This window comes from Balearica regulorum, chromosome 3 (genome assembly GCF_011004875.1).
Source record: "Balearica regulorum gibbericeps isolate bBalReg1 chromosome 3, bBalReg1.pri, whole genome shotgun sequence".
In the NCBI taxonomy this organism is placed as follows: domain Eukaryota; kingdom Metazoa; phylum Chordata; class Aves; order Gruiformes; family Gruidae; genus Balearica; species Balearica regulorum.
The window spans coordinates 101134841-101156873 of record NC_046186.1 but is presented as its reverse complement, the minus strand read 5'-3'; the positions used below and the strand labels follow the sequence as shown (position 1 = coordinate 101156873).

Sequence of the window (22033 nt, the reverse complement as noted above, 5' to 3'; positions counted from 1 at the left end):
GTTAAATGCTGATGTTCCTGGCAAGGGGCTAAACATATCACTGTTGAAATACACAGGACTGGAAAGGAGGAGAGGGAAGAGACAGTAGTATTTGTGTTACAGAGGGGAAATTATAAGGTGTGGAGACATTCACTGTGTGTTAGTCTAGAGAAGATTTGGCACCTGAAGCAAAATTGTCTTGGCTGTGCTCAGGCCAATGAAGACTATTAAAGCTGCTTCTATTAATTCCAGAATTAGCTACATAACTTTGGCACCATGAGACAGGCTGGTCCTACAGGCTACCATCAGAAGTTCATTGTAGATTTTCATTTCTTCCCAGTTCATGCTGCTTCTCCACCAGCTTCAAAGTGACATTCCCTTTTCTAGCAGGATTGGTCCTATGCCATTAGACAAACTCTGGATTCTTTCACTGTTGATTCCAAATCTAACAGAAGCCAACATGGCTCACGAGTGTTTACTTCTTTGTTTGTGCATTGGCATTATCATTGAACTTCACCAGTGAGAGATTTTGCCAGGACTGAACACAAAATGTAAATGAAAGTAGATGTATTGTTGGAAACACTGGTAAACAGTCTCTGCGTGGCTGTACATCAATGCAAACTGGGGGCATATGGGGAACTTACCCTTGTTTTGCTATGAGAGCTCTGAAGCATGCTGCAGTTTCTCTCACTGCCTGAATAACCCATAGGCTGAATCTGAAAATGACATTTTTCATTAGAATGGCCTTGTTTGTGCCTCTTGCCAGTAGTGATTAGCTGAGCAGGGACATCCGCCTTGACACCAAGAGTATGAGGGCTGCCTGTAGGAGGTTGAAATTCTAGTTTCCGACCTGATTTATAAGTGGTTTATACTTTAAGCTTTCCTGTTTAATAGTTAAATAAACTGTTTAATGTTTAAAAAGTAAAATTCTTCTGATAATTAAAGCAGTATGCAGGAAAAAAGCTGAGCACAGCCACATCTTCGCTGAGCCTTTCAGTGTGTTCCCACAGTTCAGATCCCAGTGCTGCTACGAATGAGCTCCTGGTTGCAGAGCACTGTGGAAAGCCCATGTAACCCTGCACTGTGAGCACTTACTTCATGATTGTATTTTTATATCCACTTGTCTCCTATTCACAGAAGAGACTGACGAGATGGTGGGGAACATACTGCAGGGAAAAATACTGAACAGTGTTGTGAAGGCAGATACATGGCCTGGCAGAATTTTCCATCTACTAATTTCTGCTGTTGCTGTGATACTGCGTAGATCCACAACTGGAAGATAATTTACACAGACCACCTGTGCCACCTTGATTTTATGTTCTGCCCTGGAATATACCCTGTTTGTGGCACTGTGACGCTCTGGAAATTATAAGGGTACCCAAATAGTGACAGCCATACAAAACACCTACTTTTAGCTATCAAGGATATCTGGCTCTTTCTTGTTGCCTCTGGGGCGCATCGCTAAGATCTACACTTGGTTCTGAGTAAAACAGTGTTTTGTTTTCCTTTTTACTATAAATAATGCAGCACAGGAGTGGGAGTCAAGGGACTCAGAAAGTGAGAACCCTGCTGCTATAAGCTCCTTGCCCTGCAGCAGCCTTCTGCAGGTTATCAGAAAAAAGTCTGTCCTCTTGCTGCATTCAGAACATGTTAGAAAAATCTTGCAACAACATATCATACCATAATCATAAAGAGAAGATGACAGCATGCCTCTGACAAATAGCCAGAGTAAGAGGGTGAATTGCATCCTTTCTGTTTCTGTGATGCGTACAGCATCTTCAAAAGTAGGGTAGTAAGTTTTTATAGCTGTGAGAGGCAGAGATGAAGCTGAGTATGTAATTCAGCCTTAATGCTATGAAGTCTAATTCTGAGCAGCCCATAGCAGAATGACTGTAGCTTGAAGTAGCAAAACAATACAAAGTGGTTTTGGGGAGGGAAAAAAAATCCTTAATCAAGAAAGCAGGTGCATGTAGATGGAGATCAAAAAGCAAGGCTGTAGAAGGAGATCCTGGCTGACTAAAAAGTTTCAGTGTTAATGAAGGGTGTTGAAGTGGGTAAAATAAAAAGAAATTAGTCACCAAGGAGTCTGTGTAAAAGCAAGATACGGATTTGATCAGCCTCAGAATAGTTCACATGTGAAGATGGGAAAAACAAGTAGGCAAGACGAAATGGAGATAGGCAATTTTAGGAGTTCCTGAGAAAGGGTAGTGTAAAGGGTGTTACTGTCTTGAAAATTGCTGTTGGCTGCTTTGTGGCAGTGTCTTCTAAGCTCATTAGCAAGTTAGTGATGATTTTACTGGCACAGTTACTTTGCTGACTCTTTTATTGCATTTAGCATTTTTGTTTGCTCGTACTTTATTGAAAGGAGTTGTTCAGGAATGCTAACTCTTTAAAAAAACGGTTTTTTTTATATATATATATATATACACACACACACACATACCCCTGAATACTTTCTGCCATGCAGGCATGCTCCAGAAATGGCCATCAGTGATTCCATCTGAATTTCTCTGCTTTTTGAGCAGAGGCCTCCGTGCATCATATACCCTGCTGTTTAAGGAGGTGGCTGTACATATGGCATGGAATCTCAGCCAGGGTTTGAAACTGTCTGTGCTATGCAGGCACAGTGGGAGCTTGAGGAATTGAACTTCATTTATGGAAGTTGTCCATGGGTCTTGGAGATACCCTGGCTTTCTGTGGCCAGCAAATATTGCTAAGTACAGAGGCTGGGAAACAGCCAGGCGAGGCACTGGTAGCAACATCATCTCTTATATTAACATAGTTGGGAAAAAAAGCTGCCTTTGCTTGCTTTGCTGAACAGTAACTTGTGAACTACCTGAGGTTTCCTTGTGACCCTCAGACAGTCAGGAAGCACGAGTGGCCCTAGCTATAACTAACTGTTGCATGAAATACAACACGTAGTACTTATGTTAAAATACTGACCAATTCAGGTGAAAGAGAATCTGATCTCTGGCCTAGAGGAAGGTAATGTGATCAAAAAAGAAAAGAAATAGTCTTCTAAGATCACCCTTTCTAAAAGGCTTTCCTGCAGGAGTGACAAAAATTATGTGTGGTGCTGTTTATTCTGGCTTTCCCAGATGGTTAAATTCCCACTGATTTTTACATCTTATATTGGCCCGTGGTATGTAGCCCCTCCTCTCAAGAGGGACACTCAAGAGAAATGTTGCTCACAGCAAGCAAGCCTGGATCCTGTCTTTGGCTCTTATATGTTATGCCTGCAAAAGCAATGGTGAGTTTTTTCATCATCATTGAGGGTGTAGGGATGGTCTGAAAACTCATGTACAAGCTCTCTGGAGGCCCAGGCCTGGTGACCCTGGAGTCTCCTGATTGGCATGTACCTCACAGTTGAAGGAGTGATTTTTTTTTTTTATGACCAAAGTGAGGACTGCAGACTGAAAAAGTGGTGCCTTCCAGGAGGCCATGTTATGACATACAGGAGACAACTGCTTTGTTCTGAAGTCTCCAACTAGCTTAGACTCAAATGTCACTAACACTGGTGTGGTGACTCCTGTGAAACGAGAGTGGTAGACACCGTCTTGTTACATGGAACTTCACTGCTATCACTAGAGTCTTTTCAGCAGAACTGCCAGAAATATAGAGGCAGGGCTGACTGACAGTTTCTCTCCCCAAGGTGATCTGTGTGGATAGATGTCAAGGAAAATTGACAGCAGCATCTGAAGGGTCATTATCTCGGATCATCTTTTTCTGTGATGTGCAGGCTCTGATCTCTTAAGCAGTTTTCATTAGTAGTTTATCTGCTGCAGTAATTGGTATAGTACACTTCTATGCAGTACAACTTACTCCCATCTGCAGCCCATGGTCTGGTCCTGATGGCTTGTTCTTTCCTGAATTCAGTGGAGTCTTACTTCAAACTAAAGTGATTGTGAGCAGGCTCAGGACAAGGCAAGCTGAAAGGCAGCTTGCAAAGGATTTCCCTTGCATGGGAGGATTTGCAGGCTAGGCCAGAGCTCCCAGAGCCTGGCTCTTGAAGCTGGGCATAGGCTGATGTAGTTGGTAGGGGATGATGCTCCCTGTTTGCAGAGAAGTATAAGGTCAACTAAACTGGTCATGCTCTTGAGTTGAGACTCCATATTATGGTCATGGTCTAGGTACGGCTGGCCTGTTCCTAGTTGCACGGACCCAGCAACACTGTGTTGCGTGCACCTTTTGCACGTACATGGGACTCTTCTTTCAGAACCTCTCAAAGCAGTTCATAAGTTCAAGTATTCACTTTGTAGATGAAGCCCAGGAATAGTGAGTGATTCCTGAAGATTAAAAAGCTAATCAGAGGCAGAGCAGAAAACTAACACTCTTGTCAGCTGCTTTGTCATTTTTCCTAATAGGTGTTTGAAAAACCCCCAACATTAAAGTAACATTTACAGATGGCTGATTTTGAAGTGTAAACATCTGAACTAGCACGTTTACTGTTCTGCCTACCATTGACCAACTTTTTGATATGTTTGTTTCCAGGAACACCTGTCTGGTTCTTTGTGAAAATTGCTCCAATTCGAAATGAGCAGGATAAAGTGGTTTTATTTCTTTGCACTTTCAATGACATAACGGCTTTCAAGCAGCCCATTGAGGATGATTCATGTAAAGGTTTGTCTTTTTCACAATTATATATTTATGTTGCTTCTGTTTGTTTGCCCTGGTCTTGAAAGAACTGAAGTCCTTTAAATACCAGAGCTAAAGAATTAGATGTTAAAACAGCTTGCAGCTATGCTACCGGGGACTGCACTGGTGCAAGAGATGGTCGTGGGTTTCTCAAGTGAATTGGCTCTGGCCTGCACTGGAAAGGGTCATTGCTAATGAAACCCCCAAGTGCTTCAGGAAGCAAAGTTTACTTAGCAAATAGGTGCTGCTCTTCCTTTTAAATTCATTATTAATCCACACTCCAGTATAGCCTTCAAGGAGTCACAACGTTGCTAAATATCCTCTTTGATGTCAGAGGGAACTGAAGAGTCTTGGGCCCTGTATAAATTGTGTGTGATACTGTATGCAAAACCTGAGGAATTAACCCTGTCTGAGTCTAGCAAAGATCTGAATGATTTCATTCTGCCTGACCTGATGTTACTCACCATTATTATGGGATTCTTTATATTAAAATTCTGGACTAGTTTCCTTTAACATATGTGAAGAGATTTCCATCATCTGAAGTTAAATCAGGTTTAAGCTCTCCCAGTGAGTGATGTAGCATTGCTGTACTTTGCTGTTAACCCTTTGCTGAGTTACACCCTGGAAACCTGGAAGCAAACTCAGCTGTGACAGCAGCATAAACTTTCATCCAGGTTCAGATCCTGTCAGAAATAGACCTTTTGTACCCATATGGAGAATTACAGAGGCTTGTGTCCTCTGAGGTAAAAAAAAGACGTAAGTTCTCCTGTTGTTTGCATTTTTGTAGTATTTAATAATATTTGTAGTATTAAATTAAACAGGAAACTTACTGTGAAGGTGAACTGATTTACATTTATACTCAAAATGTTATTCTTTAAAAACATAGTTTCTCAAAGTGGAAACACCTGTTTGCATGAAAAAGGAAGTACAACCTTTACAAACATACCCTCTTCCAAGCTATGTCGTTATTTTTTTCTCTTTTTAATGCTATTTGTTTGATTCTTCGTTGCTTTAATAAAACTAAAAACTGTATCTTGTCGGAAAGGTTGGGCCTACAGTATTTTTTTCCCTGCCTAGTGGTCTTCACTGTATCCTGATGAGGACTGACAGCAAAGATAAATCAGTATGATGCAGTAAAGCTGGCTCTAGCTTATTTGCTGGGACTGAAGGCCCTTGACTTCATGTAGTCAGTTGATAAGCAGGACTTTCAGTCAGGAGTGGTAGCTGTGTCTTTTCTCTTTGCTTTCACAGAAGATCCTTGATGTGATAGTGATATGCACTCTTGTGAAAAGAGTTTGTCCTTCACTTTCAACACAAGGAAACACTAACTTTTTGTTTTCAAGAGAAGTATGTTGAAGGAAGAGGACACCAATTGTTTTAAAAAATCTCCTTTGGATCTTGAAATCATGCTGTTCTTACAGTGATCATGGTAATTCTTAGCAGTTCCATATCTGAAGCAATATAAGCACTAAATAAGTGCACCAACTTTTAGAGGAATTAAGCAAAATGTCTTCATCTGGCCCATGGAAACTGGCTAAGTGAATGCCAAAAGTTGCAGACTGAGCAGAAGGACTGTGCCTATTACCCATTGATTCACAACTCTGTACTGCTTCCCTGAGTGCTATGACTTTATTTACAGAAGAGTTCCTGCACTAAACGAGTCTTCCAAATATTGTTTCTCAATCTCCTAAAATGAATGAAGTTGCACCAGTTTCATGCTGGTAGAGTTCTCTGTTGCTGTATGCACAAATTGAATATGATATAAATGAAACTGCACATTTCTCCTCTAATCCTTAATTTATCCCCTATGCCTGCCTTTCTTCCATAACTTACTTGCTATAGCCTAGCTTTGGAATTTTGTTGCATGCGTCTCAGGAGGTGATATTCTATCAGTTACTTGATAGCTACATGAGCAATTTCTTTGTCAAACAATTAAAGAATTTTACATGGATGACCATGTCTTTATTATTAGATCTCATTGTGCAATTGTATACTGTGAGAGGGGAGGAAAAAAGGCAGGTATGGAGTGTCAGACAATTGTCTGCAGTGGACTCTAAGAATCATGGAGGGGGGAAAAACATTTTTGGAAGATCTAAAAAAGGTAAAATAGTATTAGCTTCTTCTACAAATGATTGCTTTTACAGACCTGAGCTTTGAAGAGGGCATATTATTTGCACTGTGTACAACATTACATAGAAATTTTGTAGCATGCTTTTGAAGGATAGCAATTTTCGTAGGAATGTTTCTCATATTCTAAAACCAAATGAACTGCCAATCTGAAAACCTAAAACTGTGAACTTAGAGATTTATTCTTTAGGACAACTGAAAACTGATTGCTAAATCAATTATTTTTCCTCCTTTTGCCTTCAGTCAGCTTTTATCAACTACTTTTCTTTCACTGTGTTAAATGTGAAATCAGTTTCCTATGCATATGACCACTTACTATGTCATAGGCTGCCTGCAAATGCAGATATTTTATTAACATATGTGCCATTTGGATAGTTGCAGAGTGGCATGGCATAAAGCATTTGAGTCTTTCAAAATCAATGCCTGTATGTCTATATGGAGAAAAATGTTATGTAGTACAAGAACATGGTCAATTTAAAAAGCATCTACTCTGTCAGGCTAAAGCTGCTTAGCTGTGGTATATCTTAGTTTTCTATCACCTGCTGGCAATTTCAAGCATGATTGTTCAGCTGCAAATGATGTAGTGACTCCCTGAGTGAAAAGTGTTGAGCTCTAATGACAGGTGTTTGACTTGTACAAAAATGAATAGGCATCTTTTATCCAAAGGTGACTTAGAGAGATAGAAGGTCCCAGTACCATTTTTCATTCTTAATATTTTTATTAATAATATCAGACATTGGAATAGATGAAACAAAAAATATTTCTAAAGCAATGTAAAAAGTAGACTTCTAATTGTAGTCTTTGTTAATTGATTCAGATAATTTAGAAGATGTTTATTTTATGACTGCCAAGAAGTTAAGTAAATTTGCTTTTAAATGCAGCAGCTTTAAAAATAGTGCATTCTAAATAAAACAGCTTAAAAATAGTGTGTCAGTGATGATGATGATATAATATTTTTAAACAGCCTTTTTCCACTCTTCACTGTATGCTTGGCCCTTTAAAAATCAGGGAAAAAAAAGGTTTACTTGGATAGAAGTAGGCAAAATCAAGCTATAGCATAGCTAAATTTGGCTTGTGAAGTGATAGGTCACCTTCTTGGCTGAATTTTAGAGTATATGCTATATTTGGAGTTCATGCATTTTGTCTGTATATGTGGTTTTTGGTTTGAGATATAGCACACCAAGTATGAGATGTTTGAGAATAGTGTATGAAGTGGAAGGCATTGCTTTAGGAAAACAATAATTTCTGCAGACAAATAGAATCTGTGCCTGCACTCTTGAGTAGCTAGTGAGAAATTTGCCTGAACAGGTTTTACATGTACAGATACAATGTGAACATATTCAGATGCATCTATGCTGCTTTATACAGGTTTGGAAATTATGTTTTGGATCCTAGTTTTTGCTTTTGATACTTTGTTTTTATACAAAAAGGTGATCAAATTCAACATCACTGAATCATATAGGAGAATGGTGGTTAGCCCAGCTATTGTAACCTCCTGTGCTTTGTAGCAATCATCAGTTATCTCTTCTGCAAAAGCAGCTTTATTTCATTTTGCAGCTAAGCTGTCCTTTGCATCACAAGCAGGGCTACACAAAAAATAACATTTTGATTGCCTCCTTCATCTTAATTCAGGGAGAACTCCAAGTGTTTCCTTTTTTTCCTTTTTGTTTCTGGGTTTTTTTGTTGCTAATTTTTTGTTCTGTTTTTAAAGATGTATTTATATGAGCAGAGCCAGTGTTTGAAATATTTTGATTAAGTTATGCTCTACTTTCATCTAGATGAAATGTTTTCTTAAAAAAGGAAACAAATGAAAGGGAAATGGTATCTTAAACTTTGGTATGCTTTCCCAGTCCAGATGGAAAAATGAGACAGTTTTAGTCATGAAGTTTCAAAGGGAAGGAGCATTAAGACTGCAGAGAGGCATGATGGATGTAGGCAGGGATCTTTGATGTGCAAGAAAACAAAGGTGGTTTGAGTGGAGGCAAGAACTGCTAGAATCCCTATTTAATCACATTTACACAGATCTGTGTGAACAATAGACCCATGACCAAACGAGCTTATTCTAGGGAATTGTGTAAGTCATGGATCAGTGACTTGATAGCAAGGGTTCTGTAACTGCCACAGTTTTTAATGCTTGAATTTACAAATCGTCATGATCAAATTGAGGAGAGTGGTAGAAAACATATAACTACCTACAAATAAATAATAAATGTTGTTGTGGACTGAGTATCATCAACAGATCATGCTCACCTCAAACTACAGAAAATTGGTTTCTTCAACCTAAGAGCATTGTTAAATGAAGCTTCATCCCTTAAGGAGGAGAAGTCTTGATGAGTTAAACATCACATCACAAAGGTGTATTTCAATGCCATGTTTCCCCATGAAACAAAACTCAGGGGACAGCTTTTGTAGGCGTCTTGTTGTCTTGGGTGTTTTTAGAAGCAGTTTTTATTCTGCTTTTTGCAATGAGATGGTGGAAAACTGAAAGAGCATCATGGAATGCAGGACACCTGAAATCAGTGCTGTTAATTTTGAATTCCAAGTTGTCTTCTCTGCTGTGTGAGCTCTTGTCTGTTTGAGGAATATATACACCTATATGAGAATCCCCTAGGGTCATTAGATTTCAATTTAATTTACATTTTCTCTATTTCTAGAGGAAGAGGATGGATGTAGGGATATACCAACTGCTTGTGTTGAAAGAGAACTTCTAATCCATATCATCTGGTCCCCCTGTCCTAGCAGAACTAACATCAATATATTCTTACATCTTTCTGAAACCTAGTTTTTTATCTTGGAAAGCTCCATCTTCTTCCTGTAATAAACTCCATGGCCCTTAGAATTTAATGTTTATGTTCTCTCCTGTGGCTTAAGTCCATTATTTGACCTGTCTTCACTGGATAAATATCTGACTTGCTGTAGGCTGTGTCTGTCCTTAGGCTTCTGGAAGAAAAATTGCGATAAATTCAAGAGGTACTGCTGTCTTTTCAAGCAGTATTGGAGAAGTTATCATGCAATAGGATTAATACTGGCATTCTCTCTCATTTTCTTTTTCATATGCCACAATCTACAGGTCCGCTATAATTATACTTCCAAGTTCCCACTCTTTTATCTTCCTTCCCCCCCCCAAAATAAAAAAAAAAAAAAAAAGGCAATACAAGGAGGAGAGTGTTCTGTCCTAAAGATGAGATTCATTTGCCTGGGACACTTGCACAGTGATTCAGTGCCTGGTTTTAGGCATTTTGTCACATAATGGCACGTGTAACTCCAAGCTGAGCTCCCATGTGCTGTATCAATGTATGGAGAGAATTAGGGTATGTACTCCCAGCCTGCCATTTTCAGATCAGCACTGGTTCAAAAAGCCAACCTAAAAAGCCCTGCCTCTTGAGATGATCTCTTGCCTATACAGTTAAATTGGTTTTAGATCAGAGTTTGGAGTATGTGGTAAGAGATCTCATGTTCATGGGAACAGTTAATTTGCATACTATTTATGCACCCAGAAATGAGATTTGCAACATGTAGGGCAGAGGAGGTGCTTATAGGGTTTGCTGAGGACAGAGGAATGCGTTAAGCAGTACCTTTCAAAAGGAGATGACTCTTGGGAAGAGGAGGAGGTACCCGAAGGTGCTCAGCATTCATAGCCACAAACCATGCCGCAGAGATGTCTGGCAGTGCTTTTGTGCAAGAAAGCTCAGGTGCGGTGCTTCCTTTTTCTCCCCTCTCTATTTGCATCTGAATAGCCCGATTCATAGCAAACTCTGTGGCAGGATGAAAATACACACTGAAAGTTTGTCCTCAGGTTTTGAACCAAATTTTGAGTCTTCCAGGAAAATGCCCTACTCATCAGTCTGCTTTGAGTTAGTAAAAGGGACTGTCTGTGTTAGCTGGCGTTAAAAACATTATCTGTCTGGTAAGGGAGGCAGATTAAGAGTCCCCACGTGAAGCTCGAACTCTGTCGTCCTTCTTTGTTTGTCGCCAGGGTTGCCGTTTTGCCAACGAGCCCGGTTGGGCGGCAGCCGGCGCGGCACGGGGCGGCCTCCGCTTCAGCACCACGGCCAGCACCGGGAGCGGCCGCTCTGCTGCACCGCCGTACCGCCCGTCTGCCCGGGCTGCAAAATGGGGCTGTTCTTTGTACCCTCTGGAACGAAACCCCTCGGGCCTCGTCAGTCTGGATTTACATCACTGAAAATATACCGATGCCGGTAGCTTTCTCCCACGGTCCTGTAAAACAGGAAGAAAACGTAGCACTGGCATATAAGTTCCGCGAGAGCAAAGTTTTAGGTTGGTGTAAATTGCTGTAGCTGTGTTGGCTTTACAAAGGCTAGTCTGATTTATAGCAGCTGAAGGTTAGCCTTTATGAATGGTTTCTCCCACCTGATCCATTCTTTTACCCTCTACTGGCTTTAGTCAGAAGGTAGTAAGGCCTTCAAGCCTTAGCCTATCAGTTGTAGTTGGATTTCTTCATGTACAGTAGTGAAAGAATACTCATTTATAAATGTATATTTAAAAAAAAAAAACCCAAACACACCAAAACCCACCACCTTCCATGGAAATGTACTGTGAGAAATCAAGTACTTCGGGTCGGGTTTATAACAGATACAAACTAACCTCACTTGAGGTTCTGTCATATTGATTTGTTTCTCTGTGAAATAGTCCTTTAGTATAGTAGCTAACATTACATGGGTTTATCAGGAAAGATCTGGCTTCCTGGATGAAAGTCATGTAATCTACTTGTTGCTGAATACTGCCCCAAAGAGTTGTATAATTCTACTTAGCTTGGTTATTAAACTACTGATGACAGACTTGCTTTAAAACATGCTTTAAGGCATAAGAAAATACTCAATTTTATTCTTGATTTTGGACAGGTTTAATGAAATTGGTCCTTCCCTTTAATAAATGCACCATTTTGCATATTTGTAAAGGAGAAAATGCTAAAGTCTCCTTTTCAGGGCTGCCCTGGAAGATCTTGTTCAATACCTGATCCATGTAATTTATTTATTTTTTTATGCTCACCTCTCAAATTACCAAATATATTCCTGCAAACTCCATCTAAGTGAGATGTCAAGCAAGGATATGTCCAAAGTACTAGGTAGTATTTTAACCACCCGTATTCCTGTGCTTGTCACGGATCACTTGCAGACTAAACTTCAGACTGATCTTTAAAACCAGTCACTGCTATTAGTATAATTTCTTTTGGTAATAACACCATAATGTGGAGGGAACTTTTTCCAGAACCAGGTTGTCATTAAGAACTGAATCTTCAAAGTGCTGAGCATCCTCAGTTGGAGTAGGAGGTGAGACTGCTCAACAGTTCCCAGGTGGTGCTAACATTTTTCAAGATTTGGACTAAATGCACTGATACTTTCCTTTCACAGTACCAAAAATATCCAGATGTATACTCTGCTTGACTTTCTGTTATGGCAAAGTACTGCTCATAAAGGTTATAGTTGTAACTAGCTCTTGGGACTGTCATTCAAAGTCTTCTATTTTGAGTGGTATTTGAAATGACTGCAAAAAAATATTCTGAATTAAAATTCAGCATATGACTTCTCTGCCAGAAGCTGCTAAATGTTTATTAGAGTTTGAGGAAATCTATTTGTATATTCCCCCTTTTGTTTAGAGAGGATAAAAATAACGATTTTGTTTTGCTTTGTCTGCTCTGCTTTTTATTATCTTATGTATATTTCTCTGCTTATGCCAGATCTATGCTTGATACATCTGAGGCCAGATTCACTTCTGTTACAGGCAACTTATTTTTCATTGTGCTTGATTCTAGTCTTACATCTTGATTAGTCTGGAGTGTCTTCTGCAGTGCTGTGAGATCCAAATCTGGCCATTCGATTTAATAGAAGATTATAATAAAGTGGACACTTATCCTTACAAAAGATGCAGTTCATGTAATGGCGCTCTTGTAAAGCCATTGAATACAAAGCCACTACAGTCATGGGTTTTATTAGTTTACCACCCTGCTGCCTATTTTGTGACTTGCTTTTATTTGATACTTGGTTAAATTATACTCCCTTGTGGTCAGTATTAAAGCAGATTGTTATGAGAGGCTTTATGTGGTACACTTGCAGCTTTTTTTTGTAATGTGTATAATCTTGCATGTTTTCTCGAGGTTGGGGAAAGTTTGCTCGCTTGACCCGTGCCCTCACAAGCAGCCGAGGAGTGCTGCAGCAGCTTGCTCCAAGCGTGCAGAAAGGAGAGAACGTTCACAAGCATTCACGACTTGCTGAGGTAATACTTTCTTTCCCTGAGAGACCATAAAGAAATGTTTTTAGCCTTTGTGGGTATGTTGACTCTGTGTGAACCAAGCACTGTCTGTTGCTCTTGCCCTGGGAATCTAAAGCCTGGTAGCAGGCATGGGAGCTCAGAATATGGTGCATGTGCTATGAAATGTGTCCCATGGCAGCAGAATGGAAATAGGTGTCCAAAAGACTTCATGTAACTTAAGTGCAGTGTTGTGTTCCGCATCTCAGTGAAGTCTTATAATGGCATTATTATTAAACTAATACTTTTCTGCTTAGTTTCCGTTCTTTGGAGGATCTCAATGTTAGTAGGATCTTGAACTATTCACTTGTGTAAAATTGAGGTGAGAAAAACTCAGGCTAGTACAGAAGGAAATTCTGGAGAATCCTTGACATGGTTCTTCTCTGGATTCATTTATGTCTATGTCTTTTTCAGTGGGATCCCAATCATATTTTACAAACTGGTTAAAACATATGTTTGAGTTACTGGTTTTACAGACAGAACAGCTGTAAGATGCCACAAGCAACACTGCAGACAGATTAGGAGAATGAAACCTTGTGATTTAAGTAGACTCAAAGTTTTGAGAGAAGTTCCAGGCAGAGAAGGCTCCTTGAAGTACTTAAGGTTTTAGGGCTTTTGCAACGACGGGGAGAGACTGTTGCAGGTTTCCTGTAGCTGTCTCCTGGGCCAGTAGTAGGGTCTCCCTGGTGTAAAACCAGCTTAGGGAAAATTTTGTTATGGTGTTAATGACAGAATGGCCAATATAACATGCACTCCTGTATTACCTATTGCTGTGAATGCCATGGCAGCAGCTGTGACTGTTGTCAATAATTCTTAATCTTTCCTGTGTAGCTGGAAGTGTAAGCCATTGGTGGGCCTCATGGGGTCTCCATATAGTCAGTACTCTGTTAATTTTGCCCTGTATACATCTTAGTTTCTATGCCAAATAAACAGCTCCTGCCCAGGCCTGTACTATTATCACCTGTGATGATGAAATTCCCATGTACAGGAGCTTACCTGTTCAATATTTAATGCAGATGCACTCAAGAATGGAAAACTTACTTCTGTACTTCCAACAGAAATCACATAGATGATGCTATGGGGGGTGGGGCAGACATTCACATGGACACCATACTGTAGGAATACCATGCGATTATCACATGTCTACCCTGAAGTTGCTTCAGTGTCCTGGAATTTGGAATAGTCTCCCTCCTGATTCTACTCAAGGCTTAGCATCAAATAATCCTTCTCTTTAGATGTCTACTCTTGAATTTTAGTTCATGCTAAAATGTAGGCAGTAGAATGTAAGGTAAAGAGTCTGAGGTTACTCTGTTTGGCTCAGTAAACCTCAGCCTGGACCTAGGTGACTGCACATTACTGAAACTTCTTGCAAGCTGATGTGCTCAACAAGTCTTTGCAAGTATTCTAACTGGCACAGCCAGTTGATTCATTACAAATAATAAAGGGCAAGTGTATAGTTTACATGTGTGAAATGAGTTTCTTTAATTGCTGACTGAATATTGCAGTCATTATTTTAAAAAGAACATTAGCCCCAGCTGTGATGTTAGGTACCTTGTTGTATATCTGCCGTAATTCCACTTAAGTCAATAGAACTACACTAGAGGAAAGCAGAGTGCAGATAATCATACAGACAAGCCCACTTTTCTTCCTTTGAAGACATATGGGGTGCCAGGCATCTTATTGTGGAAAGATCTCTTGATAATATTGAACATGGGATCCCTAACTGTTCTCTGTTATATTTTCAAATCTTTTTTTTTTTCTTGTCTCTGCAGTAGCCTATTTGAAATCTCAAATTCAAATTAAAATTCTTCCTTTTCCTACTCACTATGGCATTTCACATCAATCTGGTTTGCTCGAGAAGGCTGTCCGTTTATTAGAATATTATTTGTGTTGCTCTTAGTTCTTTATCACTTATATTTTTTAATATCTGAGGAGCCAGTTGTGTCCTAGAACCTGAGTGGGGCAAGGTGGTGTACAAACATAAAACAGGAGCCTGCCACAAAAGCTTATAATTTATTTTATCATTTATGAAATATTCATTTAAGAAACGTGTTAGTGATAAACTACTTTGTTTTATCCACAGGCCATGGAGTGTCTGTTAAGCCTCAGCCTCTGACTTTTGCCAGTATGTCTAAATTTGTTTAGCCTGGCTTCTCTAATAGCAGTCATATGAAAAGTGCTTAAATTAATTACACAATTAGTGCAAGGGTGTTAGGTAACTCAGAGTACATTTTGCAATAAAAGTGTAAAGTAATTGATATATTTCTGTGACTTTATCACCAAGGAGCTGATTGTAGGAACCATTCTTCCTGGTCACCGCATAGTATGCGAGTCCTCTGCACCTACGGTGTTAGCTGATGTATTCTGTATATTTACCAGGCAGTTCTGGGTAAACAAGATTGTGTCATACTTTAAAAAATGCGATAGTTATGAGAAATGAAAGCAGAAAAATTATAATGGTGCTTAGCAGCACTGCTTAATAACGGAACTTCTGCCTTTTTTTTTTTTTTTAAACCTTGTTTACCAGGGACTTATAACTGCCATTAAAATCTACTTCAAGTTGAGGCTTAGCACCTAGTGCTTGGCTTGGGAGCAATTTGTGTGGGTGCCTGTGAAAACAAAAGCAAGGGAGAGTGAGAGAAAGCAAATATGTGCAGTTGAAAACACAAAAGGGAGAGATTAAGCTGAAAATGAATGATTGTGTGAGGTTTCTTTTTTTCCCAATCATGCAGTCTAAAAAATAAATAAATCATTGTAACCACTTGTTGATGCACTTTTGTAAGTCCTGACTGGTGATGTATTCACCATTTTTTAACAAATCTAGGATAATTTTTTTTATTTTGTTATGTTAAAAAAAAAAAGAACACTGCCTTGTGAAACCCATGATGAAATTTGTCATTTCTGCTCTTGAAATAATATTCGTTGTCTTTAGAGAGCTATTGAAATATCATGCATCATTACCACAAATAATAAATGCAGATAACACAACTGTAGTGGCTGATGAATCATAAGTAATTGGAATAATACTTTCATTAATAACTTTCTGAAACAAATATTTCTTTTACTATGGTATAACTGCATAATAAAGAAAAATCTTCCAAAGTCAGGGCTGTTTCAGTTATTTAGAAAATGATAGTAATGAAATATTTGTTCAGTGCACATGGCTGGAAGCTCAGCATATCGATTTATGTAGTTGTGGACATTTTCTTAATGCTTACTTTTATATTCATCTCTTGGTGGTTGGTTGGGTTACTTCTCCCATCTCCAGAAGTACCTTTACAAGCAGTTTGAATCTAGTTGGTTTATGTGGGTGGGTAACCACACCTGACTGCTTCAGTAAATATTGTGTCTCAGGTTGGCACTACTCTCCCTAGAGGCTGGAGTGCAGCAAAAGCATCTTGGAATAGGGCAGAAGGTACTTCTCTTTGCATCTACCTGGCTTTGCTATACGGGGCAGAGAGAGTGGGGTTTATAGCTCTCAATCTCCAGATGACCCGGGGGTAACGTGTGTGTCTGGAAGGATGGTGAAGAAATAGACTGTGTGTGGCCCCTGGTGTGAAAAGTGGAGAAAAGAGCTCTCCCAACTTCCAGTGCAGCAACCTGACAGAACCTAGAGCTTTAGCACTGAGCTCTGTGGACCTCCTTCCATTATTTCCATATCTCCTCAAGGCAGAACGGTGGGCACTCATCTGCAGCAAAGGCTGCAGCTCCAGCTGGGGATCTCTGCACCATCTACCCCACCAGTGGCCAATGCCTCCACCCAGATGGAGCTGCTGCAGGGAGAGGCTGCAGTGCAGACCTCGGACTGCAGGAAGTGCCTAGACCTTTTTCCCAGGACATGGATGGGTGGCAGACCTGCCTGCGCAAGATGGGCCCAGGTGGAGAACCTCCTGCAGCAGGTGACTGAGCCGCAGGAGATGATGAGAAGGGTCCATAACATCAGAGCGGCTGAGAAGTTGTTAGATAGCTGGTCCAAGTGCAGTTTGAAGTGCACCCACAGTCCATGGCCAAATAGCCAAAAACTCCCATGCTGGCACACACATAAGGAAGGGGGACCAATAATGCAGAAGAATGGAAGCTTGTGACAGGAAGGACCAGCAGGAGGAAGAGACTTCCCCCAAATCCTGAGATGCCCTTGCAGAACCACTTCACCGCTCTGCAGACTGAAGAGGAAAGACTCACCACATCAGGACAGATGCTGAAGCTGAGTAAGGCAGCCCGATCTGCTCCCTGTATAACAACCAGCACAACTAAGAGAAGGAGACAGGTGATAGTAGTAGACTCTCTCCTGAGAGGTACAAGGGCATCCATGTGCCGACCAGACACACTCTCTAGAGAGGTGTGCTGCTTACCAGGGGCTCGGATCAGGGATGTCACTGAGAGACTGTCAAGCCTTATACAGTCCACCAGCTATTCCGCTGCTGTTGTTTCATGTGGGCACCAGTGATACAGCCAGGAGCCATCTGAGGAGTGTTGAGAAGGATTACAGAGCCTTGGGAGCATCAGTAAGGGACTCTGGAGCACAGGTAGTTTTTTAATCAATCCTCCTGGTCAAAGGGAAAAGGTTTGAAAGGACCAGTCAAATCTGGTGAATCAAATGTTTTTTTACAACAGGGTTACAGTGCTGGTGGATAAGGGAAGAGCAACTGATGTCATCTACCTGGACTTGCGCAAAACACTTGTGTCTAAATTGGAGAGACATGGATTTGACAGATGGACTACTTGATTGATAAGGAATTGACTGGGTGGTTGCACTTAGTTGTGGTCAATGGCTTGATGTACAAGTGGAGATCAGTGATGAGTGGTGTTCCTCCGGGGTCGGTATTGGGACCGGCGCTGTTTAACGTTTTTGTCGGTGACATGGACAGTGGGATTGAGTGCACCCTCAGCAAGTTTGGCGATGACACCAAGCCATGTGGTGCGATCAACACACTGGGAGGGAAGGGATGCCATCCAGAGGGACCTTGACAGGTTTAAGAGGTGGGCTTGTCCGAACCTCATAAAGTTCAACAAGGCCAAGTGCAAGGTCCTGCACGTGGGTCTGGACAATCCCAAGCAAAACTACAGTCTGGGTGGAGAATGGATTAAGAGCAGCCCTGAGGAGAAGGACTTGGGGGTGTTGGTAGACAAGAAGCTCAGCATGATGCAGCAATGTGTGCTTGCAGCCCTGAAAGCCAACAGTATCCTGGGCCGCATCAAAAGAAGCGTGACCAGTGGGTCATGTGAGGTGATCCTCCCCCTCTACTCTACTCTGGTGAGACCCCACCTGGAGTACTGCGTCCAGCTCTGGGGGCCCCAGTACAAGATAGACATAGACCTGTTGGAGTGAGTCCAGAGGAGGGCCCTGAAGATGATCAGAGGGCTGGAGCACCTCTCCTATGAAGACAGGATGAGAGAGTTGGGATTGTTCAGCCTGGAGAAGAGAAGGAGAGGGACCTTAGAGTAGCCTTCCAGTACCTGAAGGGGCCCACAAGAAAGCTGGAGAGAGACTGTTTACAAGGGCATGGAGTGATAGGACAAGGGGTAATGGCCTTAACCTGAAGGAGGGCAGATTTAGAGTAGATATTAGGAAGAAATTCTGTACTGTGAGGGTGGTGAGGCACTGGAACAGGTTGCCCAGAGAAGTTGTGGATGCCCCCTCCCCGGAAGTGTTCAAGGCCAGGTTGGATGGGGCTTTGGGCAACTTGGTCAAGTGGAGGGTGTCCCTGCCTATGGCAGGGGGTTGGAACTAGAAGATCTTTAGGGTCCCTACCAACCCAAACCATTCTACGATTTCTGCACAGCACTGAGCTCTCTTATACTTAATGCCAAAACCACATGCTTGTTCTCTGAGATAATTAAGCTTCATTGGAGGGCTTTTTTTCTCTTCTTTCAACGAAAAGAAGAAAGAAGAAAAAAGAAAAGTAGTATTTGGTGCCTTTGAAGCTCTTGACTGGCAGCAAGACCTTTGCTAATCTGTAAAGCAAGTTGCCTGTCCCAGCAGAGGTAGGTGAGCTGACCAGTGCTGCTCTTCCATCTCAAGCTGTGAAATGACAGTTCATCTTTAGCAATGCCAGCAAGATGGAGTGATTTTACAAGGTGCGTGGTAGTGATGTAGTGAGAGGGAGCCAGGGCTAGAACTTGTCACCCCCAACCCACTCAAACTAAAGACCGGAGATGCTCCCAGGCTTGCTGCAGTTGGCTTTCCTTACCTTGCAAGTGATTGGTATCCTTGTGTCATTCCTTGATGCCTATCTCCTGCCCAGTCCCTCCTTTTGAGATTCACACCCATGGTGCCAGTGCACATCCTTCCACTGGAGACCAGCTAAAACCATAGCCCCTCTTCACTTAAAATAGCCATTGGTAGAGCTTAACCAGAGACTTCAAGGTGGTAACAGAAGTTGAAGACTTATTAATAAGGTCCCTAGCCATTCAGATAGTTTAGAGTACATTTGCTTGCTAAATAAAAAGGGAAGGAGGCATTGATCCTTTTATTTTCCTCTGCTGTAGCCCTTTGAATCTCAAACAAACGAGGGGAGAGTTGGTGATGACATTTTAAAACACTGAAGCAGCAAAGTTGTCTATTTTCTTAATGAGTTGAAACTATAAGTCTGTTTCTCTCTGCATTCAGTTCAGTTTTACATGCCTGCAGTTCCACTGGCTTTACTGTAATTTTTTATATTTACAGAAAAATAACAGACACCATAAACTGGCCCCTTCTTTATTGCCAAACAGATTGTTCTTGCCTTTGTTCCTATTATTTAGGAATATGGGGATACATTAGTACATTTTCTAGTAACTTTAGTTTGGATGTTGCAAAATTTCCACAAGTTCTTGGAGTACAAAGAGACCAGCAGTGGCCAAAATGGAATGCATTATACAATTCTCAGTCTAGAACATATGTATGTATATATAAGAATCAATCTGACAGGAACTAATAAAATTATTTTTTTTCAGTGTTTCATGGGTGAGGTTCCTGTGCTGATTAGAATGGTTACCAAAATATTTGACTTTTTCATATAATATCAGAGGCTAAAATATTAGCTCTAGGAGACATGTGATTGCAAAAGAAGCAATTATGTTTTCACCCTACATTTAAGGGACAATACAATATCCCCACACTAGTAAGATCTGAGCATTAGAACGGAAATCCAGTTAACTGACTGAAAAATGTTACTACATGATAGAAAGTGCTTGGTCTTGCTGATCAGTTATTCCAGTGAGTAAATACTGCAGAGGACTCTTCTTGCCCAGTGAAGCATATTTTGGGCTTGGGATCTTACGTTACAGCTGCTACTCATGCAAATCTTCATAAAGACCAGTAGTAGCTCAATGCTTTCCAACTGATTCAGGTACAGCTGCAGTGTTGAAAAGGGAGAGCAGGAATTATTTGCAATATTGATCTTGGGCTAGAGTTTCTGTTGAGAAAATACATCCTAACATTTGTTGCTGGGATTTCAAACAAGCCCTGAAGGGAATGCTGCTCTGAGTACACATACTAACTTGGTACACAACCCATGCCTCTTCCAGTCACTACCAGTGACTTCTGGGGACTGCGCTGGCTGGCCAGTGCCTCCTGCAGAGAAGAAAGAGCTTCTGTGTTGTGCTCCTTCCAGCTCCTCTCACCACAAGGCAACTTTTTTGGTTTTGTTTGGGGTTGGTTTTTGTTTTTTTAGTATGGAGAACTTGTGTGAATCAGGGTCAGGAGTGGCAGAGTACTCTAATAGTGCAGTGGCCATGTTTCATGCCTAGTTTGGTCTGCGTGGGTTGTACTTAGGGGAAAATGTTCCTTTTCTCTCTTTGCTGTCATTCCAGAAACTCAGTGAAACAAAAATACTAAGTCATCTTGTTTTTTTTCTAACTGTTGATGCCTCTGTGCTAACATGCAGGTCTCAGAGCAGGTCATGCTACTTCTGGAGAACATACTGAGCTCAAAGTCAGCAGGCTTGCAACTCCCATTGTCATTTACACATGTGCAAGGGACTGTGATCTGACAGTGTCTCACCCTGTTGTGCACAAGAGTAAGTGATTATGTGAGGTTCAAAGCAGCGGGGAACTTGATCTGAGGCTGTTTTGTCAAAGTAGGACTCTTGTAGCTGATTGTTTTCTTTTGTCCCCTTTGGCTTCATCTGTTGGAAGAAAGCCCACCAGTTCACCAAAAAAAGAATAACAAAAAGCACTCAGAAAAGCCTGCAGATAAAAATCCATGTCTAAATAATTGACGTTAAAAAAGCTGAGATAAAGAGCATGAAAGGAAGGCATCCTCCTATTATAGCTATGTTGTCTGATCTCTTCCCTGAGAAGGTGGCCATTTAATTTCCTTCTCCGCTCCATATTGCTCTGAAGTCTGTGTAAATAAATGTGAAAAAAAGCACCATGCTCCTAAATATTGTTCCCAGGTTCTATCAGTTTGGCATTAGCAAACATATCTCGCTCAAGCAAACCTCCATCATCTTTTCAGTTTTCACCCATAACTCATCCAGAGTAAATTTAATTTTAAAATTTAATTTGTCTTTATTTGGAGACAGATCCTTCATGTTGGTTTCACCCTCATGTATATCCATAGATGTAAACGAACACATTCTTGTTCATAGGTTTGTAAAAGAAACTTTAGTTCCCAAGAATTAAATACATGATTGTACTCTTTTTGCACTAGTGTGCAGAACTGGAGAGATAGTAGACTTAAAATGGGCAGCATTGATCAAGATTGCAGTTACGCAAAACACTTGGAGCATGTGCTCAGCTTGAGGTCCAGGGTTTAAAGCACATGCTGACCGTTCAACTTTTGCTGTAGCACTTTTTTCAGCGCTGAATTCAATTCAGACCCAACTGCATTGTAACGTGACTGTGCACCATCAGATAGTGAAGACACTGATCTTCTCTCAGTGAAAAGTTAAAGTTCAAGATGAGTTTATTGAGGCTAATGATAGTTATCCATAGGCTTTGGTCCTGCATGGCCCAGAGGAGAGGAATAAAGGCCTGTGCATTCATGATAGATTGTAGTATAAGACTATTTCAGATACAGCACAGTGAAGAGTTAAATAGG

At 40.9% G+C, this 22033-nt stretch overlaps 1 protein-coding gene across 4 annotated transcripts in view; it reads left to right on the top strand.

Moving 5' to 3' along the window:
* KCNH1 (potassium voltage-gated channel subfamily H member 1) overlaps positions 1-22033 on the top strand; it is a 191618-nt gene that overhangs the window by 19975 nt on the left and 149610 nt on the right. For 3 of the 4 annotated variants that reach the window (XR_012834696.1, XR_012834697.1, XM_075749184.1), the window contains exons 4-5: positions 4471-4599; positions 12857-12975. Coding sequence is in view for 2 of the 4 variants with exons in the window: in XM_075749184.1 (XP_075605299.1) it covers positions 4471-4599; positions 12857-12975 (248 nt within the window). In the remaining 2 variants the exon portion in view is untranslated. The remainder of the gene's footprint in view (positions 1-4470; positions 4600-12856; positions 12976-22033) is intronic. The other variant, XM_075749185.1, reaches the window with a different exon arrangement.